General features: G+C 44.1%; 1 protein-coding gene across 10 annotated transcripts in view; it reads right to left on the bottom strand.

Annotated features, from left to right (window-relative positions):
- LOC119977318 (ubiquitin carboxyl-terminal hydrolase 35-like) overlaps positions 1–22,334 on the bottom strand; it is a 167,253-nt gene that overhangs the window by 61,973 nt on the left and 82,946 nt on the right. For all 10 annotated transcript variants that reach the window (XM_038818085.1, XM_038818086.1, XM_038818090.1 and 7 more), the window contains 2 exons: positions 12,803–12,961; positions 10,237–10,430 (listed from right to left, as the gene is read on the bottom strand). In XM_038818085.1, the coding sequence (XP_038674013.1) occupies positions 10,237–10,430; positions 12,803–12,961 (353 nt within the window). The remainder of the gene's footprint in view (positions 1–10,236; positions 10,431–12,802; positions 12,962–22,334) is intronic.

Genomic DNA, 22,334 nt, shown 5'->3' with positions numbered 1-22,334 from the left:
CAGGTTGAGGAGAAAGCTAGAAGGCAGACTGTAGGAAAGATAGTGTGAGTCAGAGATCATAGTTATTGTATTAGTGTAGAGATTAGTAGTAATGAGTGTAGATTGTATGTTTATTATCAACTGTTTATTATATAGGAGTAAGTGTTGAATCCAATTTAGTAGTGTAAATAAATCTTTAGCTTTGTTCAATATAAAAGCTATTTTTGGTCTTTGTGAACACTATGTCAACCATCCTGGAATTAGAACCACAAAGAACACCACAAGGAGGGTTTCAGGGTCATGTGTTGCGGCGTTCCCGAATGCAGGAAATTGTGCCCAATGGCTGTGACCAGCTTTTAAAAAGGCCGGATGCGACAGACTTTCAGAATGCTGGCCATCCCACACATGGCTGTCCCCTCAGCAGTGTGCAGGCCTGGAGCCCAGCGGGGAAAACTGCCTACTCCTGACATCAGCGTGCTGACCCAGGAGCAGATTTTTAGAAATTTGGATGGCATCTTCCTGCTTGGAGCAGCAGCAGAGAGCAGGTCATGTGCCCCGTACACTGACATCAATTGCCCTGGGCTGAAGAGAGATTCCTCTATTTTGTTAGCAGCACACAAGCAAGCAACAGCACTGAAGAATTTTAAATGGATTGTTTTGTAATAAAAAAAGAGAGGACCTGAGACAAACAAGCCAGGATCTCACAATTAAGTCTGTTGGGAGTGACCTGCTCAGGAGAATCCACAGCAGGACAAAGCAGTGCTGGTGTGGGCTGCTCAAGGGAATCCACAGCAGGCCAAAGCAGTGCTGGTGTGAGCTCCAGGGCCTCTGTGAACAGCTCTCTAAGATGCTGAAATCAGGATCGAAGAGTATAAAGATAATTTTTTAAAGGTATAGCTTCATTAATTGTGCCAATGCAAATCAGGATGCGAAGCCCATGTGTGTTAGATACAGGGAAGTACTGGCAAATGGAAGATTAAAACCCTCAAAACTTCATCGGCATTTGAAGACATGGCGAGTTAGAGGACTAACTGTGGCTGTAATACAGATGCACACAGAACATCCAGCTCCTTGACTAGTAAGATACTAACAGAATGAACATGTGGAAAGATAACTAACGAACTATGATACAGATGGTAACGAGTAAATTAATTCAGTGTATTCTTCTGGAGCTGCGTCTAGTGCTACTATCCCCTTGTGTGACATACTACCAACTGCCGGATAGCTTGAGTCACATGGGAGATCTCTAACCACCTGCTGGTTAGAGGTCAAATCGATAACTATATATATTAACAGATAACTATATACGAAAATGTGCACAGGCATATCACCACACAAACCTCTTGATTACTTTCAAAGTATGCAGTGAGAATTTAAAGCGTCAACTGAAGTCCTTAGCAGAAATGTAACATCGATTTACGAAGCAAGTGAGATCGTGAGGACCAAACAGGTACACCAGTCACATTAAAGGCAAGCGAAAATGGTGGGTGGCAAAGTTCTGGCGGCGTGAGTCGCAAAGGATGGCCAGTTGATAAAAATGGGCCCCGTGAAAATAAGTTCGAAAAACACTGATCTAATTCCTAATCCCCCCCCCCCCTCTCTAACACAGAGGGGAAAGAGGGATGGGCCGAAAGATAAAAAGGATAAAAGTTTCTGTTGAGAGAGAGAGACAGACAGACAGAGAGAGAGAACAGCTCACAGCTTCTCTCTGCATCCAGCAACTGACTGTCCTTCCTGGGTTCTCTGCAAACCATCCCACATGGGTAGGATCCAATCACAGCCTCTCGCAGGCAGAATTCGGCCGTAAATCAAACTCCATGCAGGAGTTTTTGTTCTGGTCTGTGACAATGGTGGATGGTGAGAAGTTATAGATCGATAACATGCAGAATAGGCATCCCAATAAACCATGTACAGAATGTAACTTATTAATGTTGAGCATGTTCAGATCCCATACAACTGATGAGATCAAGAGGTGCCCGTGAGAAATAATACTGGAGTTATCCCAGAGGTCTAACAGCTGCATTCCAGCCATTGGATATCTATCTCAACAAGCCATTCAAGAATCAAGTTTGTGCTGAATGCAATAGAATTATAGAATCTCTACAGTTCAGGAGAAGGCCATTTGAGTCTGACCACCAAAAAAGGTGGAAATATGCACACAATCCCATTTGATGTTTTATGTTGTTTTGTCATCAATCATGAAATATTTAATGCACAAACTGTCACCAGACATTCAAAAAAGATGCAGAATATCCAATTCAATGCCTGGAGAGGAAGATGAATTGTTGGAGACGGATGATTCTGAAACCGAAGGCACAATATCTGGGATGTTTATGATCACGCCACAGCTGCAGTGACTTAGAATGAATTTGATTAATTCCTTGCATCAGACGCCAAAGACATGAATTTGATGGTTCAAAATTGTTCTAATTGGGGTTACAGACAAACGTTTGTATAATTCATTAACTGTGCTTTTTTTCCAAGTTTGACGACAAGGTCAACCCACATACTGACAGTTCACATTTAATAGTCCACACTCATTTTGGAGGCTTCAAAAGGTTGATTTAGGTGCTGACATCTACAGAAGGAAGTGGAAAAAACAAATAAGAGAAGCAAAGAGTAAATAGAAGAGGACATTGGCAGCTAAAATAAAAGGGAATAAACAAATTTAATAGACATATAAAGTGTGGTAAAATGAAACAGTGGGGCTGTAAGGTAGTTTTAAGGAATTTATATTTGTATTGGAAACATTAGAAATAAAGTATAGTGTGAAATGGTTTAATTTAATATTTCTGTGCCTGGAAGGGCAAAACCTGTAGTTAGATTCATGCTGGACAAAGGTGTTTGTAGGTATAGGGGTTGGTTAATTTCCAACTGTGCTTATATTGTGCTTGGACAGGGCTACGGTGTCAAGAATGAATAAAAGGCAAAAACATGTGGATGTTGCTTAGCAACTGGGGCATTGTACGGTAGAGACGCTTTTAAGTTTTAGTTTACCTCAGGGAGTGAACTTCTCTCAACTCTGCCAGATGAATGGACAGGACAGGAACTACAAAGAAGCAAGCTTCTTAAAGTACCAGTTACAGTCCAGATAACCAGGGAATTGGAACAGAAAGAATGTTTAAGACGACTTGAATTAAGTGACAGAGACCAAAGTATTGTTCAAAAGAATTAAAGGAAGAGTAAACAAAGTGTTCAGAGTTAAAGAGAGAATTACAGTAACCAGATTTAAAGTGAGGCAGCAGCCTTCAAAGGTAAAACAGACACCTGATGCCAATTTAATACAGTCGGGTAATTGAGAGTTAAAGCAATTTTGATCAATTGGCATAACAAAGGCAAAGGAATCCTAAAGGGACTGATGTAAATTCCTGGACTGGAGTCTCCGTTAAAAGTGGAACAGAAGCTTTGTTTAAAAGTGTAATTTTGAAAACGTGGTCTGGATTTCATAATGAAAACCACTAAGGGAATACATACTCATGAGAAAAGATTTTGAAGTCTGATTTTGGGAGTGAAGTTTGGAAACTCTCGCGTAAAAATCATCTGGGGGGAATTCTGGCAGATATCCACGAACATTCACTTGGGGTTCAGAGCAGAGGGCATGTATTTGACCAGTCACCTTGTGCGCTTAAAAGGGACTTTGTGTTAACTAGACCATTGTAGATCAAGATTTATTTTATACTCTGTTAATCCCAAAACTGGTGTGTAATTGTTAAACTAAGGGGAGAGCAAATAGGTATTGTATCACAATCCAATGTTTTCCGGTCTCATTTTTTTTCCTTGTTGTCAAAACTAATTAGCAGTCCTATGACTCTGTTCCGCCACATTTTATTTTAAAAAGTAAAATGTATCATCTGTTGAGCCAGGGTTCCATTCTGGGATCTTCCTGTCCAGTTACAACATCAACTGGGTTCATAACAGGGACAATCAGGGACCTAAAAAGGGATTTATGTATTAAGGCAGACTCATGGCTAAAGTACTGAATGAGTATTTTGAATTTGCCTTTATCAAGAAAGAAGACATGTTGAAAGAAAAGGTAATTACGACACTTGATGGGTTAAAATTTGATGGAGGAACTATTAGAAAAACCGGCTGTACTTAAAATGCATAGTCACAAGGACTGGATGAGCTGCATCCGAAGATATTGAGAGAAGGTGGAAATGGCGGAGACACTGGCCATAATCTTACAACCTTCCTTAGATACAGGCGTGATATCAAAGGATTGGAGATTACAAATGTTACACCCTTGTTCAAAAGGTTGCAAGAATAAGCCCAGAAACTACAACCCATCAGTTTAACCTAAGTGGTGGGAAAGCCAATAGAAACAATAAATCAGGACAAAATTAAATATCACCAAATAACAGGGCAAATACCAGCTAATTAAAGAAAGTTAGCATGGATTTATTAAAAGCTTACTTCATAAATTCACAAAAAAAGGAGCAGAATTAGGTCACTTGGCAAACCGCCATTTGATCATGTCTGTTCTCATCCTGGCCTTAACTCCACCCTCCTGCCAGTTTTCCATAACCCCATAACCAATGAAAATTCTGTCTAACTCCTCCTTAAATTTACTTACTGGCCCAGCAACCACCACAATTTGGGGTCGTGAATTCCATAGATTCATAACCCTGTGGAAGTAGTTTCTCCTCAACTTTGTTTTAAATTTGCTACCTCTTATCCTAAGAAAATGACCTCTTGTTCAAGAATGCTCCACAAGAGGAAGTATCCACTCCATGTCTACTTTATCCATACCTTTTATCATCTTTTATACCTCAATTTTATCACCTCTCATTCTTCTAAACTCCGGATAGTATAGGCCTAAACTGTTCAATCTCTCTTCATATGACAAACCCTTCATCTCTGGAATCAACCTCGTGAACTTCCTCTGAATTGTCTCCAATGCCACTACATCTTTCCTCAAATAAGGAGCCAAAACTTCTCTCTCAAACTTCTACAGATGTGCGATAGAGGGCATCCTATCCGGCTGCATCACAGCCTGATATGGCAACTGCTCGGTCCAAGACCGCAAGAAACTGCAGTGTGGTGAACTCAGCCCAACGCATTACACAAGCTTGCCACCCCCACATTGATTCTGTATACACCTCCCATTGCCTCAGGAAGGCAGACAGCATTATCAGAGACTCCTCCCAACCAGACATTGCCTCTTCCAGAACCTTCCATTAGGCAGAAGGTTCAGAAGTCTGAAGACCCATACATCCAGACATAGGAACAGCTTCTTCCCCACAGCTACAAGACTCTTCAACGACACGCCCTCGGACTGATCTGTTCCCTGTAAGAACACTATTCACAATGCCCTATGCGGCTCTTGCTCATGTATTTGCTTTGTTTGGCCCCTTGTTCCACACTGTAACCAATCACTGTTTGTCAATGTACCATTTATCAATGTTCTCTGTTGATTATTCTTTTTGTCTACTATGTATGTACTGTGTACGTTCCCTCGGCCGCAGAAAAATACTTTTCACTGTACTTCAGTATTTGTGACAATATATTAAATCAAAAAATATCAAACAAACTGCACAATTCTCCAGATATGGTCTCACTAAAGCCTTGTATAGTTGCAACAACACTTCCATACCTTCACGTTCTATTCCTTTAGCTATAAATGCCAACATTCCATTTGTTTTCTTTATTATTTACTGTACCTGCATGCCAGTTTTCTATGAACATGAATGAGGACCCCCAGATCCCTCTACAACGGAGTACTCTGAAGTCTCTTCCCATTTAGATAACAAATTGCCTTCTCATTTTTCCGATCAAAATTCATGACCTCACATTGAACTCTATATACCACATTTTGTATCACTTTCCTAACCATTTGTAAGGTTCTTATTTCCTTATTGCAACTTACTGTCCCACCTATTTTTGTGCCATCTGTGAATTTAGCTATAGAACCTTCTATCCCTGTATCCAAGTCGTTAATGTAGATTGTAAATAGCTGGGACCCAAGGACCGAACCCTGTGGCACCCCACTATTTACACCTTGCCATCCAGAAAAATATCCATTTATTCTGACTCCCTGCCGCCTGTCCGCAGCCAGTCTTCTATCCAAGCTAATAAATTACCCCTAATCCCATGTAATATCACCTTCTGTGCAGCACCTTATCAAACGCCTTCCCGAGGTCAAGATAAACTACATCTACAGGATCCACATTATCCACTTTGCTTGTTACATCTTTGAAGAACTCAAGCAAATTAGTCAAACATGATTTGCCCTTCATAAAACCATGCTGTCTCTGATAGATAGCGCTTTGGCTTTCCAAATATCCTGATAATTGATTCTAACAATTTCCCAACAACAGATGTTAAACTAACTTATCTGTAATTTCCCACATTCTGCCTCCCTCCCTTTTTGAATAAGCATTTTTCTAATCCACTGGACCCTTTCCCATGTCCAGAGAATTTTAGAATATTATAACCAATGGATCCATCATCTCCGCTGTCACTTCCTTTAAGCCCCTAGGGTGTAGGCCATCATGCTCGAAGGACTTGTCTGTCCTCAATCCTAATAGCTTGTTCAGTTAACTTTCCCTATTGACACTAATTGTTCTAAGTTCCTCCCTTTCTATTACCTAAAAATTGCCAGTTCCTATAGGAATGGTACTAGCGTGAAACCTGAGGTAGTATTGATTTCGCACCTTTGCTATTTCTGTGTTCCCCACTCTCCGGTTTCAACTTTCAAGGGACCAACATTCACTTTAGCGACTCTACTCTTTTATGTACTTATAGAAGCTTTTACTGTCCTTTTTGATATTTTGCGCATGTTTTCCTTCTGATGTTTTTGATGCAGTAACAGAGAGGATCAATAAGGGTGGTGCAGTTTATTGTAGTGTGCCTGGACTTCCAAAAGGCATTTGATAAAGTGCCCATGTGACTAAGTTAGAGCTCATGGAATAAAAGGGACTACAGCAACTTGGATATAAAATTGGCCAAGCAACTGGAAACAGTAATGGAGAATGGTTGCTTTTCGGACTGGAGGGTTCATAGAGTTTCAACAAGGTAAGGACTCTTGCATCTCCCAATATATATAAAATTTAGCATACAGAGCAAAATATTTAAATTTGTAGATGGCTCAAACTTGGAAGTATCATGAACTGTGAGGAGGATGGTATTGAACTTCAAAAAGACACAGGTTGGTGGAACAGGCAGGTAAAGTGCAGATGAAATTTAATGCAGAGAAACTGTGTGATGTGATTCATTTCCATAGAAAGAACAGGAAACATCAGTTTACATTAAGGGTACAGTCCTAAAAGAGGTACAGGAGCAGAGAGATCTGGGGTATACAATCATAAATCACTGAAGGTTGAGAGCACGGTTATTAAATCATAAACTTTATAAATAGATAACCTAGAGCACAAAAGCAAGGAAGTTATGATAAAAACAGACTGGAAATAATCAGCAGGTTAGGTAATATCTGAGGTGAGATACAGAGTAACTACTGGAACAAGAAATTTTCAACATAAATCACAAAAAGGCAGGCAAAACTAGGATTTTTGCAGATACCTATTTACATCTGAATTAGTTCTGAAATGATTGACCTGACTCATTTCTGGGATGAAGGGCTTATCCCAGAAAAGGTTGAACATGTTGACCTTATACCAACTGAAGTTCTGAAGAGAGAGGTGAGCCTACTGAATTATACAAGATCCTGAGGGGACTTGAGGGGTGGATACTGGGAAGATGTTTCCACTTGTGGGGGAGACAAGAACAAGAAGCAGAGTTTAAAAATAAGAGCTCTTCCCTTTAGAGCAGAGATGAGGAGAACTACTTTTTGGGAGAATCATTAGTCTGTGGAATTCTCTTACTCAGAAAACAGGGGGAGGCTGGGTCATTGAATTTATTCAAGGCCGAGTTAGATAAGATTTTTTTATAGACAAGGAAGTCAAATGTTCATGAGGGCCATTCAGGAATGTAGAATTGGGATCACATCAGATCAGCCATGAGCGTGCCAAACGGCAGAGCAGGCTTCAAGAGTTGAAAGAATGAAGGATTAATGACCTCCTGCTCCTCCTATGTTCCAATAACAACACCTGAAACCAGTTCTGGGCACCACACTTTAAGAAGGTTATGAAAGCATGAGGGTGCAGAAAAAATTGACAAGAATGGTCTGAAGAATAAGGAACTTCAATTACTTGTAGAGATTGGAAAAACTGGGACGGTTCCCCTGGAAGCAGATTTGATGGTGGGAGTAAAAAAAACCTAAGGAATCTGGAGAACGTTTACAGGGTGAAACTGTTCCAACTCTGGATGAATTGAGAACCAAAGAACATTGATATAAGGTGACTGGCAAAAGAATCAACAGTGACATGAGGAACCACTTTTCTTTTTACATAACATGTGGTTAGAATTTGAAATGCACTGCCAAGAGAGTTGGATCATTATCATAAGAAAGAAAATTGTAACACTCTGGGAAAAGAGCAGGGAAGTGACAAATTCTTCTTGAAGAAAAACAGTACAGACACGAGGAGCCGAATGGCTTTCTTCTGTGCTATAACCTATGATTTCTCACCAAATTCAAACGTTGATCTCTCTCCAGCACCTTAATTTCCTTCACGCACTCACCTTGGTCCATCATTCTCCTTTCCTTTAAAATTTTGAATTCTTACATTCATTCAAGCCCCAAACAAAGATAACCAACCTCTTCTTCTTCCTCATCGAACATACTAAATGAATCTCATCCTCAAATGTTTTCAAATATCAGAAAGATGAAAATCAGTCTTGAGCCCCTCTACAAACTCTAGATGCTCATGACTCATTCCTTTCCCGTGTGTCATTGTTTCAGGACAAAGCAGTTGACCATTTGCAAGCTTGGAGTTAAATCATCCATTTCCAGCCCTGCCTAAGCCCAACTGAGGCCAAACACCTCCTCACCTCTAGGCTTCACTGTTCCAATAACCTTCTGGACAGCCAGACAGAATAACTTATGTTCTTTTGTTTGTGAAGCTTCGTCCACCAGGTGAACTTTGAATGGTTGGTCAGCCCTGCTCAGAGGGTAAATAGAAACATAGAAATCCCAAAGTGTAGAATGGAGGCCATTCAGCCTATCGAGTCTGCATTGACCCTCCGAAAATGCACCCCACCCAAGACGACTCCCCCACCCCATTCCCACAACTCCATGTAACCTGCACATCGTTGGACACTAAGGGGCAATTTAGCATGGCCAATTCACCTATCCTGTATATCTTTAGACTGTGGGAGGAAACCGGTGCACCCAGAGAAAGCCCGGGGACACGGGGAGAAAGTGAAAACTCCACACAGTAACCCAAAGCTGGAATTGAACTCAGATTTCTGGTGCTATGAGGCAGTGGTGCTAACCACTGTGCCATGCCACCTAAAATGGAGGATAAGCAAACTGTAACAGCACAAATTAAAATATTTCCACATTATCGTAGATTTTAGCTTGTGACAAAACTATGGAAATAGATTTTTAATTTGTAGTGGAAAAAGGCAGAAATGACAAAACAATTTCTGAAAAACGTACGCAGTGTCATGCCTTCAGACAAACCCAATGATACCTTTGAATTCAAATCACTATTAGGTAGAACCAAAAGGAGGACATCTCACAAACACAACCATCCAGTTATAACAATTTTTTTTCCAAAAAAAAAGCCTCATTTACCAGTTTTGGAAAATGGAGCATACACCACCAGCCTGGTGATGTTTGCTGACATGAACATTAAAGGCCTTCTCCCTTCAATGTAAAAAACAAATTGTATATCTTAAAGTTGGCAGGTTCAATTATTATACAATTATTTCAGTATACTTTATGACACATCACTGAATGTAAATTATTTGCTGCATTTCTCAACATTGCAACCATGACTGCACTTATGGCTATAAAGAAGCAAAAAAGAGACTCACGGCTGTATTCAATCCTGACAAAAAAAGAAACTCAAGTGAGTTGTAGCTAAAACTCACTTACCACCATTGGGGGCTAGCTGCCTAGTGCTTTACCAGAACATTATCTGCCTCATTGAAAACATATGTCACTCTGATTACCTATAATCCTGCAACTGAATAGCTTTGAAGTGCAGTTTATGTCCCAGATCATGTCACCTTCCAAACTGAAGAATGTTGCAAGGCAAACATGGTTTCTAGAAATCTATTGGGGGACATTGGCCTAACATTCAAATTTCTCATTAATCCTACAATATGTGAAAGATGTACTGGACTGAATAGTCATCATAGAAACAATATTCACAGTTTAAAATTACCAATACCATAGGTGCTTCAGATACCTACTCAGAAGCTGTGAAAAGGGCCTGAATGATACTGTTCATGTAGCAGGTATTGCCTAGGTTAGCCAGACCTATTCTTCCTGTATCGGATTTGGTAGCAAGTCTTGGATACAAAGGTGCTAATGCATTCTTCTGAGATGTCCAGGCATTTTGACTGAGCAGATGCTTTATTTTCTCCTCATTTGGAATTGGAAAGTCCTAAAGCAGAGGCATAAATTTTATCTGATAACATTCAAAAAGGGTGCATAAGATTATATCGTGATTTTATCCAAGCCACTTTTCCACACCAAATAGTATTTCATCTTCAATACAACAACAGATTTTCTACTCATATCTGGTCATGGGACAAAGTAAATCTCATTAAAACCAGTACCAAAAATAACGTTAGTCTACTCCAGGGACAGGATCGAACCTCCCTCGTTTGGAACAGAATTCACAAAAGGAGAATTGATGTATTTTTTAAACAGTTTATTGATCAGTTGCAATGTTATCCAGAAATATAAGACAATGAGATAGGAGTAAAATTAAAGTAATGCTGAGTATTTTCTCCCTGCAATATTCAATACTGGGAATGAGAAGAAAGAGAAGAATAGAAGGCACATAAAAGAACAGAAAGCCAACACACGCAGACAGTAGTGAAAAAATGCAAACTATTATATTAGCATGATTTTGCAAACATATTGACCTGCCCTGTACTTAGTGTGGAGGTTTTTTCAGCTGACTTCATACAGCCTTTATTTCTAAATGATTGACTGATATGCCTGATGACCCCACTGTATTCTGTTGATTTACCATGAATCCAGCTCTTCTACACAAAAGTTACCACATCCTGTGAGGGAGATGACTCTTATATCCACATGGTAGGACTGTTTGGGAAGGGGATGGCAATGGCGATGACCTTGTAGTGTACAGTTCTCTGTGACCATTATGAAAGATCTAGCTCCAAGGCCCAATCAATACCTACTTCTTGAAAATGGGGCCACCAACATAAAAGCAGAATACCACAGATTTCACTGCTGGGGCATCAACTATTTACAATCTACATTAATGACTTGGAGTGTATTATAGCCAAATTTGCTGGGTAGGTAGGAAAGAAATAAAGTTGTGAGGGAGGATACAAAGAGTCTGCAAAGGGATATAGGCACGTTGAGTGGGCAAAAAATTGGTGGACAGAGTATAATGTTGGAAAATGGGATGTTGCCAACTGACAGGAAGAATAGAAAAACAGATTATTCAAACACAATGCTTCTGCACAGAAGAATCAGTGTCCTTGACTACAAATTGCAAATGGTTAGCATGCAGATAAAGCAAGTAATTAGGAAGGCAAATGGAATGTTGACATTTATTGCAAGGGGAATGGAATATAAAGTAGGGAATACTTGCTATTCTAGAGGGCATTGCCTTTGAGAAAAGCAGTGGTGAGCCCCTTGAATTGCTGCAGTCCATGTGCTGTACGTACACCCAATGTGCTGTTAGGAAGGGAGTTCCAGGATTTTGACCCAGTGACAATGAAGGAATGATGAGTCAGGATGGTGTAAGGCTTGGAGGGGAATCTGCAAGTGGTCATGCTCCCATGCATCTGCTGCCTTTGTCCTTCGAGGTGGCAGAGGTTGTAATTTTGGAAGGTGCTACTGAAGGAGCCTTGTTGAGTTGCTATAGTGCATTTGTAGATGGTATACTCCGCTGCCACAGTGCATCAGTGGTGGAGGGAGTGAATGTTTAACGTGATGGATGGGTTGCCAATCAAGCAGGCTGCTTTGTGCTAGATGATGTCAAGCTTCTTGGGTGTTGTTGGAGCTACACTTCATCCAGGCAAATTGAGCATATTACAGTATATAGTGTATGGAAAGTATAGATTGTGGGAAAGCTTTGAGAGGTAGGGGGCCAGTGACATGCCACAGAATTCCCAGCCTCTGACCCCATTCTTGTTGCCAGTATTCATATGGCTGGTCCAGTCCAGTTTCTGGTCAACATTAACTTCTAGGATGTTGATAGTGAAAAATTCAATGTTGGTAATGGCACGGAATGTCAAGGGAAAATGATTAAATTCTCTCTTGTTGGAGAACCCTACCATCAGATGTTGACCTTTTACCCGAGTTTTCTCTCTTCCAAGAAAGAGGAAATTGGATCTCAAAGTACTGTAAACGAATACCTCCTACTGGCTTAGACAACAGTGAGAACGTCACAAAATTAACCAATCCCAGTTCTTGGGCTATATTGTATTGTAATGGCAGGTCTCAGACAGAAGAGTCTAACGAGCCACTCATCAAGATACAGCTAGAAGAGATGCATTCTAAGTACATATGTCCACAGGCATAATACTGGTTACAGTAAAAAAAAACAAAGCCTTAAATAAATGGACATCTAAAATATGATTGAATTCAGTATTTTACTTAGAGTTCCTCTGATGAAATGTCACAGACCTGAAACAGAACTCTGTTTCTCTCTCCACAGATACTGCTGAGCATTTCCAGCATTTTCTAATTTTGCAATATTTTTACTTAATGTCCTTAAAATACAAACTTTACAATGCTATTCAACAACAAAGAAAAATAATCTTTATCATTTACCTTTAGTGCTTCTATGACAGGTTCATATAAGTCAGGAAAGCCTGAAAATCGGAAGATCATGCAATGCACCAATTCAGACAATTGTTGAAGACAGCTTGTGCCAGAGTTAGATTCCTCTTTGGACAGTGACATGACTAATTTTGGAATATCAGAGACGAGCTGTGGAGTAAGAGGATATGAATTACTGCAAGTGAAATTTTAAGCCATAAATTAATACATAACTATAATATTTGACGGCATTAAGTATGTAATAATTTTATTTTGCATTCCATTTGGTTCTACAACTCATTTCAGTAAGAATTAAGACATTTACAGAATACTTATAACCATGATGCCACTCAGCTCCAACTGAGAGCTTGCATATTTCCAGCTGGAGGGGGGGCAGACAGCCGTAGCGGCCAGGCAAGGCCCGCCATGACAGGGCAGGGCCAATTCCACAGACGCCATTACGGTGGCATGCATCCTCCCCAGGCGCTGGCTCAGCCCAGGCGTCCCGGCCTTTCGGATGCGTGCTGGACTTCCCATGGGACACCCCCCCCAACCAGCCAGCGGCACCCACCAGCGGGTAGATCTAGGTCCGCACTCACAGCAGCACCCGGTGAGGGCAGTGCCATCAGACTGTGGCCCTGGCAGAGGGGCAAGCGACAGGAGTCGGGACACCGTGGGGGCGGGCAGGGGTGGGGGGCATGTGTGGCTGTGGTGCGAGCTGCCAACCGGGGCGTCCATGTAGCCCATGGCACTTGGTGGTGGATGGGGGTATGTGCCATGATGAAACTTTGTCTACCTCCACCCCGTACAGATCGCAATATTCAGGCATCTCCCAGCGCTGTTGGACGCCTTGGCGAGGGCCGCTGCCCTGCATGAAGCCCTGTGGGAGCTGGAGCAGGGGCGTGACAGGGAGGCGGGTGCGGCTGCAGCAGAGGAGCGTGCCGCAGTGGGGCAGCTGGCATCCGCTCAGCCTGCAAGGTCACCCGCCCGACAGGCGCAGGAGCAGGATGACCACGACAAGGGGAGCCACGGGATGAGGATGTCAAGGAGGAGGAGGAGGAGACCTAGGCGGTGCCACGGCCAAAGAAGCACCCGATGAGGCCTCGTGTGTACCAGCGCCGCATGTCCGTCCAGGACAGTGGCGTGCAGAGGTCTGGTGATGCCCGGGGCAAATCTTGATTGTATGCCCCTAGGACTCAAGTATAAGGCCTAATATACTGAGAAATATTATGAGAAAGGAAAACATTTTGAATATATAAACACAGATGAAACATGAAATAAACGCTTTATTCGATTTTAATATAAATCAATCAAATTTATTAAGTTCTTTTCCCCAAATGATACCTCCTGTCACAAAACACCTGAACTACTTCACTTTTTACATCAGCTGTGAGAAATTCTTTTTCAATGCTTATTAAAGCCAGGTTGGTCAGTCGCTCCTGTGACACAGAAGACCTCAGACATGTTTTTATTAATTTCAGTTTTGAAAATGACCTTTTTTGAAAATGTAAGCAGTAATCTGTATGAAACACACAGCGTCGGAAAGACATCCCTCCCATACTGCAGTAAAGACTCCAGAGCATCTTTAGGATCAGGGGGAACTTTATTCCCTCCAGCTCGAAGGAGCATCACAAAATCAATAATTTTGTCATATAACTGAATTGCAACCACATCATTGTCATAATAATTTGCAAAGTCTGAACATTCCTTTTTTAATTTCTCTCTTTCTTGTTCATCTTCAATCACCCCTGAATTCAAGTTCAGAAGAAAAGAAAATCGGTCACTGAGTCTTTGAAGACGGACACTGCGGTCTTCAATTTCAGTTTTTAATCTGTTCACAATCTCTACCATTACTCTATTCATTTCTTCTTGTGCCGTCAGTCCACTATCTCTTGCTGACTCTCCAGGCATTATTCTTCTTCTCCTTGTTCGTGCAATTGGTATTCCCCAAATTTGACAATATTCATTGGCTAAATCTATTGCATTGTGGATAATTTCATCATTCTTCAAATTATGGAACCCCATTTTCGGATCCTGCAAACGTTTTGAGACTTTATCCACTGATGATAAAACTGAGTACCAAAAATTTAATAAAGCTATAAACAGGAACTGTTGAATAGAGTTCAGTAGCGATCCTGCATCAGATTTAGTTTCCCTTGAAAATTCTCCTTCCAGCAGGTGTTGAAGGCTTGCAATAACGTTGTCACACTCTTCGTGGATTACTTGCACAGCATCATGGCTGGAACTCCATCTTGTGTCACACTGTCTTTTCACAGTCCGAGTGACAAATGATTTTAACACTTCCCAACGAGAAGTAGATGAAGAAAAAAAAGTAGAGTTTTTCTAGAATGCCAAAAAATGTAACAACAACAGGTTGCACCTCACTTGCATGGACACAGGACAAATTGAGGCTGTGGTTCTCGCAGTTCACAAACACAGCTTTTGGGTTAACTTCAAGAATTTTTTGTTGAACACCTCCTCTCACTCCAGCCATAACTGCTGCGTTATCATATGCTTGACCACGACAGTCATTCATGGAAATTTTGTCTTCTTCCAATTTTTCCTGAATTTTATTTACCAGGCTGACTGCATCTTTCTTGTTGACTTGACAAAATCCCAGAAATGTCTCCTTTATTTCTACTTTTCTGTTTTCATCAATATGAACGTAACGCAGAATTTCAGAAACCTGATCTTCATGGGCAATATCTGGAGTTGAATCCAGCATTATGCTAAAATATTTTGCGTCCTTAATTTCGGAAATTATATTTTTCTTGACAGTTTCACCAAGAAGATTGATTATTTCGTTTTGAATTCTGTTGGACAAGTAGGTGACACTTTTTGGTTTCTCTTTCCCTCTCTGCAAGTGTTTTGCTAAGATGTCATCATATTTGGCCAAAAGCGATCAAAATGAACGTACTGCCCAGGTTCCTCTTCCTGTTTAGATCCATTCCGATCTACATCCCCAAGGCCTTTTTCAAAGCGCTGGACAAACTCATCATGGCGTTCGTATGGGGGGGTAAAAATGCTAGGATCCCAAAGAAGGTCTTACAAAAAACAAAAACCAGGGGAGGGCTAGCCCTCCCGAATCTACAATTCTACCACTGGGCAGCAACAGCCGAGCGAGTAAGGGGATGGATCCAGGAGCCAGAGGCTGAGTGGGTGCGTGCGGAGGAGGCCTCCTGCATGGGAACCTCCCTCCGGGCCCTCGCCACGGCAGCACTCCCATCCCCACCCAAAAAACACTCCAGCAGCCCAGTGGTGACAGCCACCCTCCAATCCTGGAACCAACTGCGGCAGCAACTTGGCCTGACCAAAATGTCGAACAGGGCTCCCATCTGCAACAACCATAGGTTCACACCAGCACTGACTGACGCCACCTTCAAAAGGTGGAGGCAGGACGGGGGGACACTGACAGTCAGGGACCTATACACGGACGACAGGATCGCAACACTGGACGAACTGACAGAGAAGTTTCAGCTAGCTGGGGGGAACGAGCTACGGTACCTGCAGCTCAAAAACTTCCTACGAAAGGAGACAAGGACGTACCCACAACCGCCACGACAGACACTACTGGAAGACCTACTGGACGCAAGTATCCTAGAGAAAGGGAACTGTAGTGACATGTATGACCGACTGGTAGATAGGGACGACACCGTACTGGACGCAACAAGAAGGAAATGGGAGGACGACCTGGGGATGGAGATAGGGTGGGGACTCTGGAGCGAAGCACTGCATAGGGTCAACTCCACCTCCACGTGCGCAAGGCTCAGCCTGACGCAACTAAAAGTGGTACATAGAGCCCACTTAACAAGAACCCATATGAGTAGGTTCTTCCCGGAGGTGGAAGACAGATGTGAACGGTGCCAAAGAGGCCCGGCCAACCACGCCCACATGTTCTGGTCTTGCCCCAGACTCGTGGAGTACTGGACAGCCTTCTTCGAGGTTATGTCCAAAGTGGTGGGAGTGAGGGTGGAGCCATGCCCGATAGTGGCGGTCTTCGGGGTTTCAGAACAGCCAGATCTATTCCTGGGGAGGAGGGCGGACGCCCTTGCCTTTGCCTCCCTGATCGCCCGCCGTAGAATCCTGTTTGGCTGGCGGTCAGCAGCACCGCCCAGAGCTGCGGACTGGCTGTCCGACCTCTCGGAATCTCTCCAAATGGAGAAAATCAAATTTGCCATCCGAGGGTCGGACGACGGCTTCCACAGAACGTGGGAGCCATTCATGCAACTGTTCCGGGACCTATTTGTGGCCAATGTACAAGAGGAAGAATAGTCGGGGGAAGGTAGCGGGAGGGGCTACAGGTTCGGTACGGGGGTTCGATGGCTAGCTAAGGCCCAAAACCAAACTAAATAAACATGTTGGGGGGGGGGGGGGGGGGGGGGCGGGCGCAGTTACTACTACGAAGATGCTTACCTGTAAATATGTATGTTAATTTTTGCGTGTTTGTTTGTTGTTTTTTTTTTTTTTTTTTTTGTTCTTTTTCTCTCCTAACAATTTGTAATTTGTTCAATATAAAATATGAAAACTGAATAAAAACATTTATAAAAAAAAAAATATTTGGCCAAAAGTCTGATTGTTGCTAGAAAGTTTCCTGTATTTTCACTGACTGTCTCCCCTGGCTCTGATAACCCAGATATTCCTTCTCCTCGATGTCCACGATAGGCCAGATTCTGTTTTGCCAGAAAGGATATAACCTCGACAATCCGTTCAGTTATAGCTTTCCATCTTTTCTTTTCAGCAGACATTTGCTGTTGAAGTTCAGCATCTTTCGTAGTTGAATGATGGAGTCGAACTACGAGGTTCAGGTATTCCCTCATGTGAGCTCTATGAGAAGGGCTTTTCTCATGGTCAGGTATTGTTGGATTTAATTTTCTCCAAGTGGAGAAACCGTCTTCCTTTCCAAAGTTTGACACAGACAACAAATGCTCCTTTGAAAACAAAAAGCAAACAAAACAGTAGCATGCTTTCCGATATGGAGAGTATAACAACCATTTTCTCTCCACAATTTCTCCGTTTGTGGAAACTTTATCAAACCACTGTTTGGAAAATGATCTCCCATCCTTCTCAGCAAATGGACCACTTTTATTCTGATATCTTTCAGGGCCATGTTGTAATATTGTCATCTTCAAATGATCTGGAATCGGTTTCTTCAAACAGCCAAAATCGCTTCTTTGCAAAAATATGCAAATATCTTCTTTATTTTCTTCACATGGATCATCATCCTGACAACGAGACTGAGGAGAGAGAGTATTATGTTCTGACCGAGCTGAATCCGTATCAGAAAAATCCTTCTCTGCACCCACATCATCTTTTACTTCTCCAGGTTCTCCTACTTCTTCTTTACTTCTTTTTATCCATGCATCTAATGCCCCTCTTTGATGGGACTCTTCTTCGACTCTGGCCCTCTTTTTTTTCCTGTTCTGTGCTCCACTCGTTTGTACACAAAATACTCGTAACATTTCATTTTCTATCTCAAAAACCGTAAGACGCATGAGAAAATGGGAAGAAAATGGTAAACAATCAGTCAGTTGCAGACGGATAAACCATATTTCATTTCTTTGTTCCTTCGTATCAAATTATTTCACACTGATTCTCCACTGATAATTTTGTGCAATTTATATCATAGACTTGCAAATTAGTGGTATCTGTATTCGAATATTAGCATGTTAAGGAATAAATGTCTCCTATTCCGAGATTAAATGCCATAGCAGTCCTCTGATCATCCAGGCTTCACTCTTACTACATCCCACGTAAATATTTCATTAAATATCGCCAAAAAACCTATAAAAACCGTAGTTGCACCTGTTCTAGAGCTATTCACTGACCTGAGTAGGTAAAAGAACTAATCTAGATGCACAAAAAGCTGAAGAAAAGACGAGTTATGACTCGAGGAAACGCAGGAACGAACAGCCACGTCTGCTTGTTGCTTTTGATGGTTGCACCACGTACATCATGCGCATGCGTGTGGGGGGGATGGGGAGAAGGACCATTTTCTCTAGACAGAAAGGGTACACCATGTTAAAGGAATAAAGGGCTAACAACTGCCTCTGCAGTGTGGTGAGCCTCCAAAAATTGATTTATCACCGCTGAAATTTTAAAATTACTATCTTATTTCCTTCTCTGGGGCAGCACGGTGGCCTAGTGGTTAGCACAACCGCCTCACAGAACTGAGGTCCCAGGTTCGATCCCGGCTCTGGGTCAATGTCTGTGTGGAGTTTGCACATTCTCCCTGTGTCTGCGTTGGTTTCGCCCCCACAACCCAAAAAATGTGCAGAGTAGGTGGATTGGCCACGCTAAATTGCCCCTTAATTGAAAAAATAATTGGGTAATCTAAAAAATTTTTAAAAATTAAAAAAAAAAAAAAAATTTTTTTTTTTTTTTTCCTTCTCTGATTGGATGCCCCCATCCAATGGATGCCCGGGGCCAATGCACCGTCGCCCCCCCCCCCCCCCCCCCTCTGCACGCCACTGGTCCAGGACCTCCCGGACTGGACATTCAAGAGAAGACTTCGTATGAGTCGGGAAACCTGGCACCGCGTGGGACTGGGGGTGGACGCCCTCTCCCAGTAGCCTTCAAGGTTACGGTCACCCTGAATTTATATGCGTTGGGGTCCCGACGCTGGCCAGCACCTGGGCAATGGCACCGCTGCTCTCAGCAATGGCGCCGCTGCTCTCAGCGATGGCCTGCTGAGACTGGCCCATGGCCTGCTGAGACTTGGCCATGTTGCTGAGCGCCGCCGTGATGTGCAGCTGGCTCAGGCTCATGGCTGTCAGTGAGAAGACAGCCCTGTCCAGGGCCACAGAAGCCGCGTGCACAGAAAGCCTTGCATATTCTGACCCATGTCCGATACCGTTGCCCCCACTGCCTCCACCGCGGACGCCACCCATGCAGTTTCAGCTTGGGTGGCACTCATGGCCGGCACCATTCCCTGCTCCTGCACGCGAATGCACTCCTCCACCTGCGTCTGCAGATGCTGGAAACAGGCCGTCATCCCCTTCTCTCGTCCCTGGGTGGGTGTGGAAATTCCAGGAAACCGTAACCATCTGGGTGGCAGCTGGTTGCTTGGGCCGGTCTGCCCTCCGACCGACTGGACCCTCGGCTGCTCCTACCTCCACCTGCTGTACCGGTACATCTGTGTGGTGCGCACCAGTAAGTGTCCCAGAAGCCTCATCGCTAAAGAGCCCGATCGAGGTGATAGTCTCTGCGACGGTGGAGGGTGTAGGAGATTGCAATGACGGAAAGTCAGTGTCCTAATCGGACCCGAAGTCCCCTGAGCTGCTGTGTCATGTCGGTCTGTCCTCTGTGTTGTGGTGTCATGTCTTTCTGTCCTGTGTGCTGGTCCCCTGCGTTGTGGTGTCATGTCTATCTGTCTGTCTCCTCTGTGTTAGCCTCCTGTGTTGGGGTGTCATGACTTGTCTCCCCCCGTGCCTCCGTCCCCTGGGTCATGGCGCCGTGGCTTGCCTGGGCCGGAGGGCTGTTGTTGTGGCTGCCCTCCCTGTCGCTGCTCGAGTCCCTGGGGGGGTGGCCGCCCTGGCACTGGCTGGGGGTGGGGTACGCCGGATGGGCCGGTTCAGTCGCCCTGGCACTGGCTGGGGGTGGTATCTGTCTGGTGGGCAGAGTTGATCGCCGGGTGGTCCTGCGAGACACAATACAGCATGCATGGTTAGACAGGCTGATGGGGGTGAGGCCAGGCTGTGGGGTCTCACTTGGTGGCGCGGCTCCGATCTCGGCATGGGCAACCTCCCGGTCTTCGGGTCTGCCAACTACATCCAGTGCCTTCTGTTCATGCACAGTGAGGGGCCGCAATTTGGGTGCACCTCCTCCGGTTTTTCCCCCACTCTCAGCGGTTATGGGCGCTCTTATCCTGGTGGGGGGGCACACAAACATTAGCAGTGTTAGGCGGTCCGACGCATGCAGCCCAGCAGTTGGGTCTATGTTGGCATAGGTGCACAGGGCATCCAGCCAATGCAGTTGGCATGGGTGGGTGTAGCCATGTAGGTCACACTGGGGTTGTACCGTCCCTCTGGGGAGGGGGGTGGTATCACGTGTGGGGGGGTAGGGGGGTTAGTGCCACAGGCTGGGTACAGTGCTGGGTACTCACCCTGGCTGGCCCGACTAGGTCGTTCATCTTCTTGCGACACTGCTCGCCTTTCCTGGGTGTCAGCGAAATGGTGCTGACGGCCTTGCCCACCTCCCTCCACATACGCCGGACGATGGTGGCTGCGACCAGGTCCGGGGTACACGTTGCCCCTCCTCTGCTCGACAGTATCCAGGAGCATTTCTGTTGCGGTCCCTGAACCGGGGGGGGGGGGCTGCGCGGCAGACGGGCAGCTTGAAGCTTTGGCTGTGTGTCTATTTGAGTGCGCCGCGACGCCACGCCAATTACGCAGCACACATCTCTGACGCCGGTCTGGGTACGCACCCCCGCGCTTCCCATGGTGCCCCTGCTGGGCCGCAGAATCGCTGCGCTTTGGGGCCCGTTATTATTGGCCTGAACCGCTCTGGTGTTTACACCGGTGTCAACACTTAGCCGCCGTTTCGGAGATTCCTGGCCATGGTGTCCACTAAGAGGCAACCTATGGTTGCTCACCCTGCCAATCAAGCCATGAGGGGGGGGGTCGTCCTCAGAGTGGCGGCGTAGAAAGGTATCCAAAGGAGAGACAGAGAGCATAAGAGCTAGTCAGGATAGATAGGATGAATGAATGGCACGAGAGATGGTGCAAGAGCGAGGGATCAAATTCCTGGGGCATTGGCACCGGTTCTGGGGGAGGTGGGATTGGTACCCCAGATGGTCTGCACCTGGGCAGGACTGGAACCGATGTCCTGGGAGGGGGGGGGGGGGGGGGGGGGGAGGATGTTTTCTAGTGCAGTTGGGTAGAGTTTCAACTAATGTGGCAGGGGGGTGGGAACCGATGCAGGAAGTCGGAGGTAAGTAAAGTGGGGCCAGAAACAAAAAGCAGTAAGGGGGAAAGTGTAAGGCAGAGAAGCCATAGTAAAAAATCAAAAAGGGCCACAGTACAGGGTACAGTGACTTAGGAGAGTGTGAAAGGCGAGGTAGTCAATGCAGAATTGAGAGTGTTGTACCTAAATGCGTGCAGTATACGGAACAAGGTAAATGAGCTTGTTGCACACTTTTAAATATGCCGGTACCATGTTGTGGGCATCACAGAGATGTGGCTGCAAGGGGATCAGGGCTGGGATCTAAATATACAAAGATACATGTCCTATCGATAGGACAGGCAAATGGGCAAAGGGGGCGGGTTGCATTGTTAGTAAGGAATGAAGTTCAATCGATAGCAAGGAGCAATATAGGATCAGAAAACGCCGAATCTCTGTGGGTAAAGTTGAGAATCATAACTGATTGGAGTTATGTACAGGCCCCCTAGCAGTAGTCAGGATGTGGGGCAGAAAATAAATCAGGAGGTAGAAAAGGCATGTAAAAAAGGCAATATTACAATAATCATGGGGGACTTCAATATGCAGCTGGACTGGGAAAATCAGGTTGGTAGAAGATCCCAACCAAAGGAATTTGTGGAACGGCTAA

Source organism: Scyliorhinus canicula, chromosome 14 (genome assembly GCF_902713615.1).
Source record: "Scyliorhinus canicula chromosome 14, sScyCan1.1, whole genome shotgun sequence".
In the NCBI taxonomy this organism is placed as follows: domain Eukaryota; kingdom Metazoa; phylum Chordata; class Chondrichthyes; order Carcharhiniformes; family Scyliorhinidae; genus Scyliorhinus; species Scyliorhinus canicula.
The sequence above is the reverse complement of the archived record's forward strand: the minus strand, read 5'-3'. Positions and strand labels throughout refer to the sequence as shown.